This window comes from Pollicipes pollicipes, unplaced genomic scaffold (assembly GCF_011947565.3).
Source record: "Pollicipes pollicipes isolate AB1234 unplaced genomic scaffold, Ppol_2.1 Scaffold_2555;HRSCAF=2994_pilon_pilon_pilon, whole genome shotgun sequence".
Lineage (NCBI taxonomy): Eukaryota > Metazoa > Arthropoda > Thecostraca > Pollicipedomorpha > Pollicipedidae > Pollicipes > Pollicipes pollicipes.
The window spans coordinates 46,596,543-46,618,593 of NW_023596136.1; the positions used below are offsets into that span (position 1 = coordinate 46,596,543).

The window sequence follows — 22,051 nt, forward strand, 5'->3', positions numbered from 1 at the left end:
GCACAGCTGGTCGGAGTGGGTGGACACCGGTGTGAGCCTTGGCGAAATATTTGTCTCAATACACTAATGCTTTGCTTTCATAAATTTACACCCCATGATGTATTTCAAACGTTTTGCTTGGTACCACTGTGAGCTGAAGTGCTTTGCCACCGGCCGTCGTCGAAGCATACACTTTCTCAACAAGCTCGGGGCGCTCTTCGCGACGACGCTTAGGGCGCTTCCCTGATGACTGAGATGCGGGTCATGCGCCCGACGTGGCGTGCCCACCGTGCCCACCTGGTCCGCACCTGGGGACGCTCTCACGCGCCGCCGCTGCCGTCAGGTACGTCTGGCTGCCGTTGGGTGGCGCCGAGGTGTCGTCGCGTTACACGGCGCGCGCGCCGCCGGCCGCCGCCTCCTCGGACGACTCAGACGGAGCGCCGGCGGCGCCGCGACGTCGGCCGGGCCGGCTGGCCTCAGCCACGCCACCCGGCGACCGGCCGTCCGGCAGCGGTCTGCAGAGCTCGGCCTCCTCTTCGGGCGGGCCGCGGCCGCTGCCGCCCTCGTCGCCCTCCTCCGGCTCCAGCACGGCCGAGGACGCGCCGGCGCGCCGCCGCCGCGTGCGCCAGAAGCTGCGCCGGCTGCGCGCGCCGCCGCATGAGGAGCGCTCGCCACCGCCGGCGCCTGAGGAGGAGGCCGCCGGCGCCCCCCTCACCAACGGCAACACCAAGGACAACTTCAGCCGGCTGAACCGGCGCGACTTCAGGCGCCGAAACTACCGACGTCGCCACTGAACGGATGCGGCGTCAGAGCCAGGACCGGCGGCGAATTGTGTCAGTTGCGACGTGATCATCGATGTCTGTTGTGCGTGGAGAAGTGAGAGATAGTATTGATGATATTGTTGTCAGCGAGGTCGTCACATGGCGCACGTGACGGCAGCACGTGGAAGATCGCTGATGTGGGTGGTTACCAATGATGCCATGCTGTCGCGAATGACGCCGGCGTATCAGTACTAGTGTCGTAAGTTGTAACCGGCGATGACGGGTGGCGTCAGCGTTGATGCCAGGTGCCAACGCCAGTGCGACAATAGACGTGAATCGTAAAGTCAGCGGACGCCAGAGCATTGCCAATTTCGGTTTGGAGGCCGTCAGTACATACGCCGTTGCTGAGGAAACATGGCTAGTGATGCCAGGAGACGGAGGTACTGGTGACGTCACCAGTGACGCCAGGCTGTGCTATTTGTGAAGTTTTGTTTATGTTGAAAGCTGTGTGTCATTATATTTTGTAGATAGAAATAAAAGCAGGGATTGTCACATTGTAATGTCATCTCATTTTCCTTCTCTGCAAGATATATCCTGACTTAGCGTTGCAAGTGTGCTTCCGATCACCACCCCGGTGATAAATGGTGTTCAAAGAGGAGCATTTTTCGGAAACATGTGCTTCTTCGGTGTCATCCGCAGTATGTAGCCATTGCCCACTTTGCCGGGTAATAAATCGATGTGGCTACCCTAAAATTGCGGGTTTTATTTCGTCCTCCGTGTAGGCATTGACGAGTTCATAGCCTGTTGGTCTATTTCGGGTTTTGATTCAAACGGCGCTTAGCGAGGACAGCTTCGCATGCCTGTGACGTCATAGGGGAAAATGGGTGTCTGCGTCTGCGTCTTTTTCGCGCGCACCCTCGTACGCGTGCGCCGAGAACCCGGGGCTGTGTGGAGGGGAAGACCGGCCGTGAAGGTGGGTGGTCGTGATTAATATTTCTCCGCATGACCGTTTTCTTAGCCGGAGGTGCCTGTGGTTGATAAAACGGAGGCATCGCTGGAACACCGGCTTTGACACTATGGCAGTTGGCCGGGTCATACCCCTTGCGTCATGAATCTCACTTCTGCGCTGTGAAGAGCTCTGAAGTTTGTTGTTAATGGAACTCGTCCGTTGAGCTTATCATTGGGAATGTAAACTAAGCGTGTGTAGATTTGTGTGTGGGAGGGGCATGCAAAAGATAGTGCATTGGTTAACATGTGACCATTAGGGATTCAGGCATCTTATTAACCTTAACACCTGGCACTAATGGAACTATGATATTTGCAAAATGTTTTGTTTTTTAGGAATCAACACTAATCCCTAGCCCTGAATCTGGATGATGCAGTTAACATCTCATGCTGAACAGCATGCCATGGTTAATATTAGGAAAGTTGGGATCATCCTTGTGTGTCTGATTTGTTGCTGCAAGATTGTTGAATAAGTTTGATACAGCACTAAAATGGGTAGTACTTTTGGTATGAAAGTAACATCAGCTTGAATCAGAGTGGAGGGCTGCTCCCTATTGCAAGGCTTCAGTCTTAAGTCTTATGCATCTGAAAAAGTGAGTAATTGAATCAATATTGGTTACATAATCAGTGACATCCCAGGAGGCATTGTGTTCAAAGTTCAATTTGCATCCTGCCATACTCATACTGTCCATGGCTAATACTGATGTGCTGGAAAAGATATAATCACTTGTATTTCTGAAATTTTATGGGTGTTGTATGCAGCTAGTGGTAAACCAGAAATACACTTATTTCACAAGTAATGCACCTTTGTGTTTGTGGTTTTTGGGTGCTTGCCCAGAGCTCTCACGTGTTTTATTGGATATTTGCACAGAACTCTCATTGGATGAATTTCTGGGATTAAGTTTGTCAAGAATGAATGAATGAAGCTGCCCCAAGCATGGTTTTGAAGTCCTTGCCACAGTTTGCATACTGGCCCACAGCCACCTGGCACATTTTGTGCTTGCAAGTTGGCTGGGGATAGTCTAGATCATAGTCAGAGATCTCTGGTCTACTCCATGTCTCTTTTGGAAATGGTGTGTGCTTGCAATTGCATGGGCATGGTGGGACATGGATGTACAATCCTTGAATGTAAAGTAAACGTATCTGGGACTTGCAGAAGTATGATGCTCATTCAGGCCACAGCAGCACAGCTCAAGTAAAAGAGCAAAATCAGAACTTTGTAGTGCCTGGCATTTGCCGAGTTTGAAAAGGTGCCTTTTAGAACTGTGAGGTGCTGGGCTGATTAAAATGAAAGGAATGTCACAATGTCCATCCTTAAGGTATTGTGTGGGCAATGCTCCAGTATTCCAGCAGCAAACCTCCCACTTCTGCATCACTTGGAGCAGATGCCTAGTGTTTTCTAGGGTCACCTGGTGATTGGGGGGAGGGGAGGGGGTAAGTGGACTTTGTGACCTCTGACCACGGCAGCCGGTCGGGCCTGCTTCCAGAGGTCACTTGTCATTTTCAAACTCTGAGTCATTTCCTGTGTTCCACATTCTGGGATTCCATGTCCATGTGGGCAGTGTTTTCATTTCATTATGTCAACATCTCATCTACCTATGTCCCCTGGTTCCTGTCACCCTGGCTGTCTCAGATGTGGCTGCCTTCTGTTTGGCAACCACCAGACATGAGATAAGCTCACTTGTAACTATTGGTATCACTATTAACTATTGCAAGGCTTTGAAGTGCAATACTGCTGTAGACAACACAATTTCACTACTTAGTAAATATTCTCCTTAATATGTTATCGTTTGATTGTATCGTAGAAAGTCTGTATGATGGAAGAGTCACATGCCACACTGGCTGTGCGAAAATGCCACCATAGCAGACTGGCTAACACACAAGCAGCACTTCAACTTATCAAGTGATGTGTGCTAATTGGTGCATGTTTGCAGAACCCAAACATCATTATGTTTAAGTGTTTTGGCTCTTCCTCGTAGTTTTCTTTATGCATCCGTGGCTTTAGATTTTGTTTGATTGCATTCACTTAGCCCAGTACAGTTCTATTTATTAAGTTATTTAAATTCCAGTTTCCTTCCCGTCATAAGTACTTCCAATGCCCAGATCCCTAATACTGTGTAGCACAGAACGTAATTTGTGTTCCAAACTTTTTCACGGTTCACGATTTCTGGCATCAAGGATTTCCAGTTGGCTCTCAACTGGTGAAATGCGTTCAGTACGTCAGACACGAACAATTTGACGAAGCTTTATGTCTCGACATAGAGCACCACATTCCCAATGAGGAGGCAACATTCCAGAAGCTGCTTGTATGTGTGACCTTGAAATAGCGTTCATGGGATAGTCTTCATAAATTGGCGGGCGTCAAGGTTAGAAACAAGAGGGCTTAGGTCTAAAAAAGAGTATGGCTGTGAACTGCCGGAACGATCTTGAGAATGGCCATCTCAGTTCAAAGCCGTATACAAATGTGGAACACTTCCTTTAGGAGCTGCGGGCTGCGTTGTCATTTTCAACAGGTCCGTGAAACGGCGCTGCGTGCTGTTTAAACGTGCCAACAGCTGCTCTAGTAGTTCCTGACATCCTGCTTTGTTTCTTACCAAATATATCCAGTCTGCTTCAGCAGGTGGCAGGTTGTTTCAGCGCCGAAATCGCCAAACTCGTCAAGTTCGAGGCTCAAAACACATCAAGTGAGACCTTTTGGAACCAGTTGGTATGCTCCATACTTGCTTTGACAAAGACTACCAGACCGCTTCCCTGTTCAATGGCCGGTTCAAAACAACACTGTCGCCGCCAATGGTTGTGTGGACTTTGCGCCCTGTTAAGGCGTCCCTCCATGCTCAGTGCTTTGGGCGCCTCGTCCTGGTCCTGAGCATTCCGCATTTCACGGGCCTCCATGTCGGCGATTTGCCTCCGCACGTCTGGTCTCAAATGATATGGGACTTTTCTAGGCCTCGCTACAGCAGGTGGCGACCCGCCGGTGTTGACGCCGAGATAGGCGACGCGTGTTAGACGAAGCTCGGCGTCAGAATTCACGAACATCTCCCGATATCCGTCCAAGAGACTTGAGCTTCGTGCGACTGAACTCACTGACTTCCGCTTCAGCCAAATCGACGTTTACCGGTCAGACCCGTTAAGGCTTGTCCCCCCCCCCCCCCCCCTCCCACTCACTGGAGCCTTTCTCATGACTTCAGCCCTGCCAAGAACTGGCTTGATAAAAATACATTGGAATGTAGTTACGAGCACCAGGCCGAGCCAGTCAAGGTCTAACGAAAATTTCGTAAAGTTATATTTCTCGAGGATCCGGAACAAATATTATTTCTCGGGAAATCGACCCAGAGACCAAGTTCGTACATAGTCCTTTCAGAAAATGGTTTCATTTCACAGACTGAAATCATATGTAGGAAGCACGAAAACTGGCTGCATTGGAGTCTCATGTACCCGCTCCTCCGGAGGTACGCGCAAAACTCCGGTTTAAATCACCTTTCGTTGTAGCCAGGTTGGACGGATTAAAACAACGCCAGGACATAATTTCTCAAGACGGCTGGAGCGGATAAGTTCTCCATCGCCAGTACCTGAACGTCAGCTATTGCTGCCGAACAAATTAAAATGCTTCCTGAACCATTCAATGGCATATCAATGTCGTGCAATTGACTGCGATTGGGTGTACAGCCGCTGGAGTGAGGTAAGGAGCTAATCCCCGGAAGAGATGCCGGCACACAGGTGACCATTGTTTTGGTATCAACCAATCACGTGCTATTCAGTCCCGCAATGCCACCACTCACGTGAACCGAGTGAACCTGCGAGTTGTGTGGACCTTTGGCCTCGGGTCTGGTTACCACCGGTCCCGCGGTAGAAACCTTCCTCGGTTTAAACCCTTAAGACAGTCATATTGAGTGTGCCTCAAATTACGAGAACGTCAGCAGGCGGCGGGGCCGGTCGACCGTGGCCGTGACCCCATGGAGTCTGAGTTCACGTCATCTGCGGGTGGTCAGAAAAACTACATGCCCAGCATCTTATTTGCTGTCCCGGAAACCGGCCTGGCCGGCCCGTCCTTACTGTACTGCTGCCCCCACCCCCCGGGCACACTCCTGTGGTCCGCTCACCCATTTTACCTTGGCTGGGTCACGTGGGGGTCGCTCCACTGAGCCGATCCCAGGGCTGTGTCCCCCATGGGCAAAGTACCTGCTTGAATTGCTGCCTATGACGTCACAAGTACCTACGTCATATATTAACGACCATCCTCTAAGCCGCAGTTACTGCTGCGACGCACTTACCTTAGACGTCATAGGTTGCAACTTGCGGACGGCTGTTGGTAATGGGGAACGCGGCCTTTGCTGACCCGCCCGACTTCGAATGACGTCACACCGTCCCCGCGATGGCGCCAGGCGACCTGCCGCACGGATTCCAAACAGGGCACGAGAGAGCTCGGCTACCTCGTGTCGGAGCTAATCTACTGCTCCCCTCGCTACCGCAGGCCCATGCCGAATTTGACTGACTTGAGCTGGCGAGAGATGGGCAGCCTCTTCACCTTGTTTTGAATGCATTGGCATGTAATCAGCGTTAATGCTGGGATACAACAGGCGTAAATGCGCCGCCATATCGGACGAGATGCAATCCAAGAAGGGACCACTCAGGAGAGTGGCTCCAACAGACGTGTCAGGGCCCGAACCAGGAAACACCACGAAACGAAGATACCAGATGGGAAAGAAACATACCACATGTCTCGGAGCGTTGCTTACGTCACTGATTGAACCGGTCGCGGTGCCAGCTATGGGACGGACCGAACCCCCGACGCAGCGCTGACTTCAGGCACCGAACATCCCTTGTGTCCTCTTCTGACAGCGCATCCGTCACCGCAATCCGCGTACCGAGGTCAGAAAGCGCCTTCCCCGCTGTCATCTTCTTGTCCCCACCACCAGCCGAAAGGCATCCAGCCGTCGCAGCAAGCGTTCCAGATTTTCTCCATCATCCCGCGCCAGTTTCTCCCTCGACTCCATTTGGCGCGCCCCACTCGATGTCACCAGTGTGATATACGCGCACTGTCAACGGTATTAGTAGACTGATATCTTGGTGACCACTGAACGCGGCGGCCGGTCTGCCCGCCTCCGCCAGTTGGTCGCAAAGGCGCGCCCAGACGCTTGCAGCAGAAACGCGCTGCACGATATTGTTATTTAGATCAAATGCGTTCTCGATCTCCCCGAGTTTACACAATCAAGACATAGCAAGCAGTTTAGTACAAGACAGAGCTTCCTGCCCCGCGATTTCGTCACGTCCTCCGCAACTCCCGAACTACGCTCGTTCACAGCTCGGGATTTCCGCGAAGGCCCTATCGCCACAGGCGCACCGCATGGTTCGGACCGGCCGCAGTGGGGTCGGATGCTTCCCTCGCCCGCCAGTGTATTCTGGTGCAGGCCACGGGAATGATGACACAAACAGTCCGACCACCATATTGTCATTCCCAGTGAAGCGTAGACCGTAACTGCTCCGCCCGCTGGACCCAAACTTGAACGTGACGGCCTTGGCAGCGCTCCCAATTCTGGGGGCAGTCATAACAGCTACCCGAACGATTGGCTAACTACGCGATCATTCGGCCATTGATGGTTGACAGTGACGGAAGATCTCTGCCGTTGAAACTTAATCCCTTCGAGGTTGAGCGGACTCTAAGTTATGCCATCCCAAGAACGTGTTAAGGTACGGAGACGGAGGTTTGGAAGTTCAATTCACGAAGGACGAGGAGATTAGGAATATGCTTAGTGCCAAGGAACTTCGTTTCCGAGTTCGCAGAGGATGGGGCATACAGTCAGTGCTGATCGGGGCCAAATCGCATCCCCGGAAAGTCAGTGTTAAGTGTCATCAGCTGCTAGGATCTAAAGGAGTTGAGCAAGGGTGAATTCGTCGAAGGCATGGCAAGGTGGGGAGCTGGCGCACTCGAACGCCGTCATCCTTACCTTTTACGGATGAAGCTAGCAGAGAGAGTGCAAATTAGATTTACCCCTTTCTGGTCCGTTTCTACGTGCCCCATCGGGTATGGTGCTTTAAAGGGAATGTTGCACATTTTAAGATGTTTAAGCAAGTACCAGATATAACGAAAAAAACACTCATAACTATAGGTATGCTTTTATGTGGAAAATGCTGCTCTAGACAACACACTTTCCCCAATCAGTAAATATGCTCTCACCCACGGGTGGCGGAAGCAGAAGGTTTCTACCGAGGTTGCAGTCTGGCGCGGTCAAGATCCGATCGGCATCCTGCTGATCACGGACTGCGGGAGATGTGCCTAGCCTTCCCAATGCCCTCTGCAGCCGATCACGTTTAGATTAAGCATGCGGTTCTGTTGATCATATGCCCATATTTGTTTGATATTTTCTGGCGACATGCTGAACGTGACTACAGGGGAACGTCCGTGGAATCCGCGCGAATGTTTTGGACTTGCAGCGCGTGTTGCATTTGAAGAAAAAAAACCTGTTGGCGTCCTGCATCCAAGAGAGTGAGCTAGCGAGGAAGACACCGGCTATGTTCAAAGGTTATACTTTATACCGAAAAGACGCAGTGATGGATATCATAGCCGATGGAGATGTGGCAATACCTGTGCATCACAACATTCCATCAAGACCGATATCACTACAGACAGACATGTAGGTAGTAGCTGTGGCTGTATGCCTCACCACGCACCACAGCGCTCCGTTCATTACGCGTTTCATATTGTGCAAATATATTCACATCTGTAGATATGCCCATCGTTTTAGCATCTTTGCACACGTACACACGTCAAGCATTAAAGCAACAAATGTCTTTTAGCTGTGATATTTGACATGGAAAACCCTATGGCACTACATGGAGACATAGTATGTAATTGAACTAGACGGATACGCTGTAAGAGGGCACATGGGTGCGTTGTCGACTTTCCAGGAGCACAGCTCTTTTCGAGCTCGTATGGGCTCGACTATGCCTAGTCGATACCCACAAGGGAATGGCGTCGCACAAGGCAGCGTCCTCAGTACTGCGATTTTTGTCATGATAAATGATGATGCTGAATGTCGTTCTTCACAGGCAGGGAGATCACTTGTCGACGACGACGTCGCCATTCGGGTTAGTGTGCGGGCTAGCAGAACTTCCGAACGAAAACTGTACATTCGTATGAGAGAGCTGGGAAGATGGTGCGTGCCAAAGTGATTTCAGTTTTCTGTGGCCAAACTTATGCGTTCATTTCTGTTCGAAACTAGGTCGCTGCCCCGACCACATGTTATGTTGTGCGGGAGAGAAGTGTCGGGTAGGTCTGAAGCGAAGTATCGGGATCGTGTTTCGCAGCAAGATGACTCATTGCCCACACGCCGTCAAACAGCCTCGTGGCCGCTGTTGCAAAGCCGTACATTTTTGAAGTTTTTGCCTCGAATGTTTTATGGGGCCGACGGTCAAAGCACTTTTACTGCTTTACAAAACGTTTATTCGGATCACAGATCGACTGTACGTGTGAGGTGTATGACTCGTCCCCACAGTCCCTTAAAAAGGCACCACGCCGGAGTAAGAATAGCTACGGGGGGGGGGGGGGGGGGCGTTTCGTACGATTCCTATGCGTAGTATGTTGGTGGAGACGAGTGAACCCACTCTTTGCCTGCAAAGGAAACTGCTGTCTGCACAACACGCAGAAAAAAATTGACAATTCCAATAATCTCACGTGCCCCGGCATTTTGTGCCAACATTTTGTCAGCATTTTTACGCCTGGACACCACAGTCCGTTGCCATACACACCAGCGAGTTATTCGAGCGACTCGATATCGCGGTGAACAGCATTGCCTCAGGCCCTAACCAAGGCATTCCACCATTACAATTTGCAATACCAGAGCGTGACTTCCATTTGTGTGGCTCTTCCAGGAAATATGCAGTGCTGAGGGGCGTTGCGTCGAGTGTCTGTCCCGCCTTTATACGGTGTATCCAGCGTTCCGCCCGATGTAGAGCGATTGCGCGTGGTCAGACGCTAGTGTGGGATGTGGAGGGGTGTCGGGCGTGAAGTCAGACGCAAGTGTGGGTTGTGGATGGGTGTCGGGCGCGAAGTCAGACGCAAGTGTGGGATGTGGAAGGTGTCGGGCGCGAAGTCAGACGCTAGTGTGGGATATGGAGCGGTGTCGGGCGCGAAGTCAGACGCTAGTGTGGGATATGGAGCGGTGTCGGGCGCGAAGTCAGACGCTAGTGTGGGATGTGGAGCGGTGTCGGGCGCGAAGTCAGACGCAAGTGTGGGATGTGGAAGGGTATCGGGCGCGAAGTCAGACGCTAGTGTGGGATATGAGCGGTTTGTCGGGCGCGAAGTCAGACGCTAGTGTGGGATGTGGAGCGGTGTCGGGCGCGAAGTCAGACGCTAGTGTGGGATATGGAGGGGTGTCGGGCGCGAAGTCAGACGCTAGTGAGGGATATGGAGGAGTGTCGGGCGCGGAGTCGGACGCTAGTGTGGGATGTGGAACGGTGTCTGGGAACAGGCGCTGATGTTTTACCTTGTCGACACATCGCTCCATTTTTATCGCAGAGTTGCTCGCTATCTGTGAGTCTTTACGGCTTGCGCTTCTGCGCGGCGAGTCCATATTCGTCATCTTTACGGAATCACTGAGCCCCCTGTTGACGCTACAGCAAGCCTATCAACAGCGTACAATCGTTCAAGAAATACTGTACACATTGCTTATCATGGAGCAGTATGATAAATGTGTCGTTTTCGCCTGGGTACCTGGTCATGCTCCAGTACCCAGAAACGAGCAAGCTGATACCGTAGCCAAGCAAAGCACCGCTCGGTGTTGCCGGGAAGAAGATTCTGGCATCGTTCCTCAGGGTTTCATGATTACATGTATATTTGCATTGCCCCTTACATTACATACCATTACAGTGCATTGCCACAACGTTTATATTTATTTGAAACGCTCGATGACAACACATTGGGGACGAAATCGGCGATAGCATCGCTCAGGAGACCAGACAAGCTTCGCGGCCAGCAAATTCCGGCGAACGCGATTCGTTATATCTAAAGGAGAGCTGACGAAGTGATGCTGTGCTGGTTAGTCACACTGACGAGACGTACTCGTGCCTGCTCTCTGGGGAGGCTCGACCACTCTGCCGAAGATGCGGATCACCGCTGTCTGTGGCTCACGCGCTCGTCGAGTGTCGGAGCTGTGAGGTTTAGCGGAGCTGGTATCTGGTGATGGATCATTTCCCAGCCTGTTTGTTAGGCGACCCGTCATCCATGGATCCCAACCCAGCCACTAATGTCGGAGCTGTGAGGTTCAGCGGAACTGGTATCTGGCGGCGGATCATCTCCCAACCCGTTTGTTAGGCGACCCGTCGCCACGGATCCCAACCCAGCCACTAATGCCGGAGCTGTGAGGTTTAGCGGAGCTGGTGTCTGGCGGCGGGTCATCTCCCAACCTGTTTGTGAGGCGACCCGTCGCCACGGATCCCAACCCAGCCACTAATGCCGGAGCTGTGAGGTTTAGCGGAACTGGTATCTGGCGGCGGATCATCTCCCAACCTGTTTGTTAGGCGACCCGTCGCCACGGACCCCAACCTAGCCTGTAACTACCTAACTTCGACCTGCTGCTGCTCTCAAGCTCCGCCTTACCCCCACTCTGTCATACTCTCGCTCAGACTAACATACCCGGACCATCGTAACCTAACGTCAACATAACCTAACACTGGCTCTAGACTTCACTCCAAACCCTGCTCCCAACTCGGGTCCGTGTCGTGACCAAGATAAGATCAGGTCTTCGTGAACATGGTCTTTGTGACGGTGCCGTCAACGGACGCCGCACCTTTCAGGATACTGTCACAGCGGGATTATCCTGATAGCGATACAGAACTGCGACGCCTGTTCGGAGTAACGAACAAGTCTTTATCTGCTTTGATTCCTGAATTATGCTACAATGACGGGATCTCAGATGCCGTTTCGTTATGTGAGGGGATGCGTTCCCGCCGCGCCATAAGCACGGGCCACCGGCGAATCTGCAGCGCGCTGTCAGCTGACAAGCCATGACACCATGGCTGGTGAAAGGCGCGCAGCCCACTGTTTAGCTTAAGTTTTGATTTAATTGGCGCCATATTGCAACTTATTAGCACCACATCGCAACCTCCTTCCACGATTCTGGGCGTGATCCTTGGATGACGCATGCGCGAGAGAAGGACTGGGACGACTGTTTCGTGCACTTTGGTGCATTTTCCATAATATTTGTATGATTATTTCACAGGTTAGTAGGCTGTCAATAAATAATGTGGGGTATATTGGCCATTTCCAACCCTCTCCTGGCTACGCACTGGCTTCGCTGAGTGAACCCCCTTCTCCCGTTACGCTGTGTAAGCGTTATGTCTGTTTGGCCCGTAGTTGAGCTGGGGATGCGGAACAAACAAGGGGTTGTTTCCTGTTATGACGCCACTTGACAATTTTAAGACTACTAGACTTTATCATCACGTGTATAAAGCACTGGGAACGTGTTGCGGTGCGCCGATTTCCCACATGTAGCCTTACATACGTGTCTGGACGAAGTCATATGATGACCTGGCGGTGGAAGCTGAAACCTTGACGTCAAGTGTTGAGACGCTACATCTGGCACACACACATTTCATTTGGTCCGCTGAGGGATGCACGCAGAAAACCCTAGCCGGTATGTGCTCCCCAGCATCTTGCCGGCGATTAAATTTGTTCTTTTGCCCGTGCGTCACTACGTGAAGCCGGCCCTGGTCCTAGAGAAAAGCTCCACGGTTAGGTCTTGCCGCTAGGTTTGGTTCGCGTGAAGTGCCCTTTACATTTTGTAATTATTTGTGCTCTCTCCTGATTTATTCATGGGAATACCTAAATTGCATCGGGGAATCCCTGATTTTGCCTGTACCTGACGAAGAAGTCAAATGGTGGGAAAGTTCGAGGTCAGGTCACTGGTGGGTACCCATGGGATTTCCAGCACCTCGAGAGAAAGCACCAGCCACCAGCCTGACCGGGTCATCAACTGTGCTCAGATACTGAACACTTCTTTTTACTTGTTGGTGACAACTTTTGTTCCTAAATCCCATCGACCCTCGGCTGTCACCAACGGAAAACCTTTTGTGTGTTGCCGAACCTTGCGGGTCCGCTTCATCCCCCACCGATCAGCTTTTCCATTCATACGTTATTTCAACACACACAAACAGGTCACCAATGAGTCAGCGTGAGCTTGCCCCCTGCCGATGCCCCGGCCGGTATGCTGTCACCATGCCCCGTCATTGTTGGGGAAAGCCCGGCTCATTCCCCGCGCCGATGTGCACCGCGCTCCGCACCTCCAGCACGCACGCCCGGGGCTGACAGCTCCGATTGGAGCGTATTGCCAAGTTGGCGCTGAAAATAAGCTGTTTTATGGCTGAGATGGCGAAGAGCGACACGTGCGAGGTTTGTAGCTCAGTTTCCCGGAAAGACAGCTACTTTTTGTAAGCAAACGTTAGAAACAAAAGATGAAGATGAAATACACGATGAAAGCTCGTCATTGAAAGCCCTTCATAAATGTCTGTACTTATGGCCTCGGACTTTTTCAAGGCATTTTCCCCCAAGGCTGGTGACTTTCGACGCTCTACCGAACCTGTTCAGCATCCAAGCTAGAGAGCCGTATTGATATACTAAATACCTAGGCCGGCCGCCAGACGGGTGCGGATCGATCCTGCGAGGGATTATGACGGTGCCGGCCTTTGTTGCCAGTTTTTTTAGCGCAGTTCCTGCCTAATTTTCTCCAAAAGGCAAGGAACTGTGGTATTCCTTTGGTTAGCGTGCCGATCATGGCCCATGCTGAGTGGCAGACGTAGCCTTGGTTCGAGGCAAATCATCTCCAGGTTCTGTTCTTCGTCTATGATGTTGGATTTAATCTGGCCAGGGGGAACAGCTGGCGGTATGCGACTACCACTGTCGTCAACAATTTGTTACAAATTCTGGCTGGTCCCAGGGGCCACTTGGCAGTGGGATTAAGTGTCGACACAATGAACTCAGCTAGTGAGTACACTGATCACAACGGTATTCGAGGGGATTTTTCACGCAAAAAATTGCACGGACACCAATTTATACATGCACGTAAGAGAATATTCCAAATCACAAGCTACGGATTTTCGGCGATGTCCATGACAGTTTTTACCCCTGTCGCCCAAAACTTGGCAGTTTAATGATATCAGATTTGTTGTGTGCTCTCGATAAAGCAGCTATCGATATTTTTGTCGGCAATTGTTAGCAGAGTTATCCCGCCCAAGAGGCTGTGCGAAAACCGTCAGTTTGGCGATTTATCGCCGGCGCTGGCAACCCTGCGCCCGCTGTTGCCAACCGGCTGCTCTGGTATTTCAGCGCCATGCATGTGCCGTGCCTTAGGTGGAGCCAGTGGGCCGGCCGTCGACTCGCGCAGTACCCGCTCCGCGCCGCTCCGACACAGTCGCGCCACTTCGCCCGCTCGGCAACGCTCGCCATGATCAAGGTGAGCGCGCTCGCGCTCCGGCAGGCTGCCGTGGGACGCTGTTCAGTGTCTGCGGCCTCCTGTTGCCGGGGCTGCCCTCTGGGCGTGTGGGTGTTTCGTGTTGCATATTGGGGTGGCCGTACTCGTTCATGTCTGCGGTTCGGCATGCTTCGAATATCTTCTTTTCGCCGTCTATGAGCACTGTACCCTTTTCCATCGCACTCCTTGCTGATTCCTTGTCATTTGTTTTCCAAATATGCGCGTCGTAGGTGTTGTAGGATTGTGATTTGGACTTACGGTGTCTATGAACCATCTGCCGCTTTCAGTCGCGATGCATCTCGCCTTCACCTGCCTCCACCACTTACGTTTCCCTCCCAGGGTGTCTCCAAAAATACATTTTGCTTATTCGATCTGCTTCTATTGCTGCTTGATAGCCATTGGTTAGCTTGCAGGGAGACGTCCAGTTCCTGAGTGATGACATAAATCCGGCAGTTGTACCGAATTAATAACGCTGTGAATGACCACACGTTTCCCCATCCTATTTACGCTCCCTAGATTGCTAATATCAAAGTGGTCCATAATTATGTTAATGCGTCGTGATGTCCCAAGTAGATGCCTGCAGCAGTCCAACGATATTTTGCTACCTTTTTTGTTTGTTTTGCGGCTGTTAAGAGTCTGGCAATTTCAGATAGCAGCCCTTTGTACTTATTTGTGGCTGGTTCTCCTATAAAAGGAGCCGTTACCATTTTTGTCTGCTGCTTTTTAATGTTGATCGTGCCGAGGGCAAATGTCTCCTATCTGTTCCGACTCTCAGAAGTCCGTGACTTAACTCAGGTGACCTGACCTGACCTTATTCCAATCAATGACGCGACATCCGGCGCGCCATCGGCCACCGTCCCCCATTGACCCCTGCCGACCCAACCGTTTCAACATCTCACCAATCTTGCGTGACCTCTAGCGACGCCCCCGTGACCCCGACCCGTGACCTGCCTCTCCCTGCCGTGACCCGACGCCTGGGCGACAGGTCGGAGACAAGCTGCCGGCGGCCACCCTCTTCGAGGGATCGCCGGCCAACAGCGTCAACACGGCCGACCTTTGCAAAGGCAAGACGGTCATCCTGTTCGGAGTGCCCGGCGCCTTCACGCCCGCCTGCTCCCAGGTCTGTCCGCTGGACACGCGAGGGTCAGCGTGGCATGAAGCCCCGCACAGGGTCGGACGCGGCTGTGGTGATCTCAACTAGTCGGCTTTGGGAGTTACCTGTTGGTTATATAAGTATCGATTCTATTTTGGTTATTATGCTATTATATGTCGTGGAATATTTACCTCCAGAGATGTTGTAGATGTGTAGCTTCATTGAGTGCTTAGGATTAGAGTATTTTACAACTTGGGTGCCGCGCTTATCCGTGCACTGAACGGCAAAAGAAGCTGGAGCACCGTTGCAAAGTCCGCGCTAACCATGGCGTCGCAGCTCGCTCCTCAAAACGGGCGAAACAGCTTGAGGCGCGAATGATCGTGCCCACGCCTGGACGGGACGGGAGTGGTGACCACACATCACCCGACTGCGCTGAGCCAGAACAGCTACGCTGGCGGTTAACGCGGCTGTGGCTGGTGGCCAGTTTTTCACCGTTGCGCGGTGAGCTGCCGTTGGGCTCGCCACCGCGCGCGCGGTCCCGGCGCCGATCCCGCTGGCGAGGCATGTTGGAGTGTGGCGGGCGCGGGAGGACGTCACGTCACGGTTCCGGTTCGCCCCGGCGCGGGCTGAGCTCATGTGGCCAGGCTTTCCCGCGGTTTTGCCCGGCTCGCGCAATCCGACGGCGGAACTTGGCCGCCACGCACTGGGCCGATCAGCTCCGGCGGGAGTCCCCTGGCGGAGTCGGCGGCGACCTGATGCAACCGTCCGGCCTGATGCAACCATCCAACCGTCCGCCGCCGACCCTGATTCGGGCTACGCTCAGAACAGAGTTCGTCGCGCACCGTCAGCGCCGTCTCGTGCCGCCCTCTGCTGGCGGTCCTCGAGCCGCTCCTGTGCGATCTAATGGCCCTCGGGTGTGGCTGCCCAGACGGGAGCGAGCCCCCAGACCGCCTGCCCTCGGGTGGAGCTGCCCAGACGGGAGCGAGCCCCAGGCCGTCTGCCTCAGGGGTGACTGCCCAGACGGGAGCGAGCCCCAGGCCGTCTGCCTCAGGGGTGACTGCCCAGACGGGAGCGAGCCCCAGGCCGTCTGCCTCAAGGGGTGACTGCCCAGACGGGAGCAAGCCCGACGGACCCAAGCTCGGCCGTCGGGCGCATGTGCAGCGAAACGATTATTCCGGCTGGCGGGACGCGAATCGGGAGACGTAGATCCTGCAGCCAGCTCGTGCGGACGTGATTGAAGGTCACCTCCGGAGCGGCTGCTGCTGGGGTCGTCTGGGAGCAAGGGCCATTCGTTGCAGCGGTGTACACTTCCCGTGAGCCCACATAGGAGGCCGGGATGCTATCAGGGTCTTGTTTGTTTATGTGACGCTGGCTTTCTTCGAAGGTCTCACTGCAAACGACTGACCTTGTTGGAGCTGGCATGGGGCTCATTAGCTTACATTAGCGAAATATGTGGACATCATTTGAGGTGTTGCTTTGCGCTGTGATGCATTTATCATGACAGTTTGGAGTTTTATGTGATCATTTGGTGCAAACATGTGCTTGCATCGTTAGGAATAAGTAGCTTAGGCGTTGCACAAGTCACTTCCTTTTGTCGTCTGACCCCGCTAAATGATGGATATTTTTAGGGCGCAATTAGCATTCTAAATTATCACCACATGAGGCATTGTTCACGTTTCTCAGGAATCACAAATGGATATGTTGTAGGCATCTCATACTCTTTCATGCATCGCTCCTGGGGAATACAATATGGCAAACATGCAGCGGACGTAAAAGAGTGCGAAAATCGTTAGCTGCCATGGAGCGAACACTGACTGTCTGTCACCGACTCTGCTGTCAAAGTTAAGCACATCCCTTCTACGAGTTTCATTCGTCTCACCTAAAGAAAAGTATGCCACTCTCCTGTCCCCCGTGTTCTCTCTGCGTCCTGCCCGCGTCCCGCCTGCTCCTCATCCAAGGATCCCTGGCGGGGGCCTCCTCGCCAACTCGCCTCATCAAGCCGACCTTGAGTGCCGATCTCCCTTTCCGCAGTGGCGTCGGACGGCCTCCGCGCGGCGGCGGCTTCCGATCCCGCTGTTTGCCCGTCTGGCGCCGTGTTTGCGGCCGGTTCTGCCGCCGGCGCCGTCCATGAACGCGACGCTCTCCGGCGCCGGCAGCAGCGCTGTGACGTGGCGTCTGTGCCATTTCCGTCCTCCCCCCCCCCCCCCTGCAGCGGGGAGGTCCCCACCGCCCCTGGTCGGCTGCAGGCGCGGCCGCGACCGTCCGGCGTGATAGCGGCAGCTGCAGGAAAGGAGCGGGGGAGGGGGGATTCAGGCAACGATGTGACTGGTTGGACCGGTGCAGTAGTGTTGACGGACTTTCAGTATACAGTGCGCGCTTTCTGGACATTTATTGTACCGGCGTATAGGACGGGAGTGGACATGTTGCTGTAAATGCCTGTTGGGAAGGTCTAATGCAGTATGTTTAACCTTAACATGTGCTCAGCCATTAGGACTCGTTTCAGTTGCGCCAGCGTAGTATATACCGTATGATCTTAACACATAGTTCCCTACTGCGTTCCACCACGTGGCGGTTGTGTGGCTGTCTACCGACCCTCGCAGCGGAGGGTCGTATTCCGGATGGCATAGCCTACCGACGCCTGGCATCTGACATGCCCCAGCCATCGCCCCCCCCCCCCCTCCTCCTCTCACGCCGAGCTGGAAACCCCTCCCCCTAACCTGATCTAACCTGCTGACCTGATCCCCCGTTACAGAGCCACTTGCCCGGCTACGTGGAGAGGGCGGACGCCCTGAAGGCGGACGGCGTGGACGAGATCGTGTGCGTGGCCGTCAACGACCCGTTCGTGACCGGCGCCTGGTCCCAGTCGCAGAAAGCCGAGGGCAAGGTGAGAGGACGCCACGTGTCGCGGAGCCGCGCGCGGCTGCGGGCCGGCGGAGGGGTACTGGTCGCGACTGCGAAGCGGGCGCCATCTGGCCGCTGCTGCGGAACACCGGGTGGCGCCACGTGTCATGCCCGGCTCGGTCCGCCCCAGCGTGCCGCGGTGCCGTTTTGTGTGCCGCGTGTCCATGTGCCGCCTCGTGCGCTGCGTGTGCCGCCTTGTGCCCGCGTGTGCTACGTGTTCGGCTCAGTGTGTCCAGTGCCACCTCAGTGTGGAGCGGCGGGATCGCCGTGAGTCGGTGCGGCCGTTTGGTCCGTGTTCGTGACCACAGCCCCTGCGCCGCCGACCCCAGCCCGAACCCGTCACCGCCGCGACGGCCGCGCCGTCGAATGACGCCACCGCTCGCCTTACCGTCGTCATGCTGTTCCTCCTCACGCCCCGTGCGTGCCGCCGCCGCGGCTGACCCTGCTGACCCCGCTTCCCACGCAGGTGCGGATCCTGTCTGACGCGAAGCGCGAGCTCACCTCGGCCATGGGCATGGAGTTTGACCTTGCCGACGTGCTGGGCACGATCCGCTGCAAGCGCTTCTCCATGCTGCTCAAGGACGGCGTGGTCGACTCGCTGGAGGTGGAGCCGGACGGCAAGGGCCTCTCCTGCTCGCTGGCCGACGTCATGGCCAGGAAGCTGGCGAAGAAGTAGCGCAGCACTGTGAGCTGCCTCTGGGGGAGAGGCCGGGGCGCCGCGCCCGGTATTAGTCCAGAGCGCCGCCGTGTTACCCTCACCTTGTCGCTGTCCCGCCATCTGTGTCTCTGTTGATGGGTGTAGCCCTGTGTCGGTTAGCAGGCAGAGACTGCCTTTTTGAAGGAAAAGTTTTGGGGAGCTTCTTCTGGGATGGCGATGTCCAGCAGTTTGCGTTCTCGGCGAAAGGTTCACGAGATTCCTAAGTGGCATTAAGTATATCATCGAAAGGAACGTGTTTGCACCATCCGGAAGATAACGTCTGGGTCGGAGTTTCTGCCAGGTCTCGCTTTACATGTTCCTAGTCCCTAAGTAATTTGCCGTTGTATTGCCGCCGTATAACACCTCTCGCTCGTGGCTGTGTTGTATTTTAGCTATGAAGCGCGTCTGAAGAATACACGCACTGGACAAGTCATGCTTTGTGTGAAGCTGGGGCTTGCACACATTCCAGCTGAGTCGACGTGAGTCCCGCGACTGCAGAGCAGTGTATAACTGGCGCAACAATAAGATGTTTTGCGCCAAACAAGAAGCCATTCTGTAGTCGCTTTCTCTCAAGCCCATCCCTGTCGGGCCGGCCGCTGCTGCTGTTGGCACGAAGGCCTAGGTTCGTTCCCGGCGACGGCGACTGCGACGCCTGGCATGCTCTGAGTCGCGCGACCCGCTCCCATCTGCGTGCCGGGGCCTGTAACTACCAGGCGGTTCGGTGCCTCGGTCGAAACGAGCCTACTTGGAGTTCTCGCGTTAGCCGCTAGGTGTCACTACTTTGATGTTGCCGTCCATGCGGTAACCACGAACGGCTAAGGCTTTTGCGGTAAGATCTGCGTGAGGTTTCTGATGCGGAACGAGAAGCAAATATGTTATCACCGCGCGAGACATTCAGCGGGAGCCGAACAAAATCGCAACGAAAAGTCTCAGAAAGATGGGTAAAAATAGTGCGCACCGGTGATGATGCGTACATACGTCGGTTGGTAGGTGTCTTCACGTGCTGCATACACCGTTCGCCCAAATTCGGCTCTCCAGCCTGCTCTCGATGATGCCGGGTGGTAGCATATAGTTGGCCGTTCAACTATGGTACTTCGGTGTGCTTCGGAATATATGTAATGCAAATGCAGATGCACTCTGTACTAGACGTACCAAGGGTGCAGATGGAGAGCGAGCAACCGCAAGCGCAATGCTTCGTGCCACGCCATCGCAAAGTACGTATTGGAGCTGTTCAGGATAAGACGGGAGACGTACCGTGTGTTAAGTGGATGATCCATTCACTTCCATCGTGGTGAGGTCCTTTCAGATGCTCTCCTAAGTACCTATCAATTTGCAATATTCCTCTGTTTTCAGGCGATGCAATGAGTTTGCTAAACAGCATTTCGAGCACCAGCTGTTGCTCAACTGAACTTAAAGTGTGGTGGCACGATTAGCACGCGCCCGAGGGGGTGGTTGGGTACCCTTCGCTCGGGTGGGAGGTCAATTGAACCCCACCCCTGAGGTCTCAGGAACTAAGAGAGGTAGACACCAAATGCACAGTATGTATTGACCTGTACGCGAACTCATTTAGGTCAAAGTTTGAGATTGGTTCGTCATGAGCTTCCGCGTCAAATAAGGTCAAACAGGGTCAAAATCCGGGCTGGTCTCCAGTGTCCCCAGAATATAAATACTTGCCCTGAACAAAAGTTCGCATGCTCTCTTACGACCAGAGACCTTGCTTGACCTCATAAGATCATGGTACCCAAAATCATACGAGACTTCTTTGAAATTTGCATTTGAATACGCGACAAATATTACGCCAGGCGGCATGTCCCTTTAAAAAAAAAAATGCTGACCTGGACACTTTCAAGTCAGTAACCTATCATAAAGTTCCTAAGAAGTTTGCGGAAGATGCATAATGTGGTTCCTGTTATCAACAAATTCAAAATGAGCACCAGAAACTACCCCAAACAATAACGCTATAGTAATGAAACAGTTTGGGTTTGACCTTGGTCTGACTTTCATACCTGACTTTAGGTCAATGGAATTTGTTCATTGAATTGTTGTGTTGCGTAAGGAAGTATCTCAGAGATGTATGTCTTCGCCAAACACTCCGTTGTTGGATCAGGTTGAACAATTCCCTAGAAATGGACTTCGCCGAATCCATGGCCTGACTTTGACCCGCCGTGAGTCAGCGACCTCACAAGGTACATCTAAATGTTTTATGCCAGACGACCCGCTACTTAATTATCTACAGCTATGCAAAATTTGGCGCGGCTCCGGCGCTGTTCGGAAATCATTCTGGAAAACCTTCGGGAGTCAAATTGACCCTCCCCCTAGCGCGTGTTCATATTGAAATCTATAGATAAGGCAGTACTATTTAATTAATTCCTCGCAAAAAGTGATCAGGAGGAAGGAAAGATAGATGAATTGAAACTTCGGCTGCATGGGTTTATCAAACGATTTTGTTGTTGTTTCGATAAAGGCAAGTGAGCGAAATATCAATGCATCTGTCTTTCCTTTCTCTTGGTTATTCTGCAAGAAATAAGGCCATCAACACTGTGTTAACAAAATACATAATGTTCCTCTCAAATGCACTTAACAGCTTACACAACATTGGAACCTTATTATTCTATGGCCCGCTGCTGCGAACCTGGTGTCTTACTCTCAACTTGTAGTGATTAAGGCTATGGATATATTTTCAAGTAAAGCTATCGTAACACAAGGCCTATGTGTTAACCGGAAAACTGGGCTTGGTTGACTTCCCTTAGTCCAAAAAGAAACTTTGTTTCAATGTAATATGCTGCCTCCTGTTAATGTCATACTTCTTCCGCCCGTCGCGTATCCCATGATTGATCAGTCGTCCTTTGACATGTTCGCTTCACCCCAAATGCTGACATTTACGCTTTGCTAGCACAAACATATTTATAATTGACGTCGGAGAAAATAGTGGACGGGGCTCATTGGTAACCTGATTGGTCACACACCAACATGAGTCCTAATTTCCCTCTTGCATAATGAGAGATGATTGCGTGATTCATGATCCTTGCATACCTGCATGATTGATCTCCGCATGATTGAAGGCTTACACACCTCCACAGCGTCAAGTCTCCGAACCATACCCTAAGCTGATATGTAGCTGTGCTGTTGCGTTCAGAACTTCTGAGCAGGT

At 52.9% G+C, this 22,051-nt stretch overlaps 1 protein-coding gene across 1 annotated transcript; it reads left to right on the forward strand.

The window, feature by feature from the left end:
* Positions 1-1,645: 1,645 nt before the first annotated feature.
* On the forward strand, positions 1,646-19,333 carry LOC119103782 (peroxiredoxin-5, mitochondrial). Its single transcript, XM_037227437.1, has 5 exons — positions 1,646-1,713; positions 14,065-14,191; positions 15,195-15,329; positions 18,055-18,186; positions 18,670-19,333. The coding sequence occupies exons 2-5, from the start codon at positions 14,069-14,071 to the stop codon at positions 18,877-18,879; spliced, it is 600 nt and encodes a 199-aa protein (XP_037083332.1). The 5' UTR covers positions 1,646-1,713; positions 14,065-14,068; the 3' UTR covers positions 18,880-19,333.
* The last annotated feature ends 2,718 nt before the right edge of the window (positions 19,334-22,051 follow it).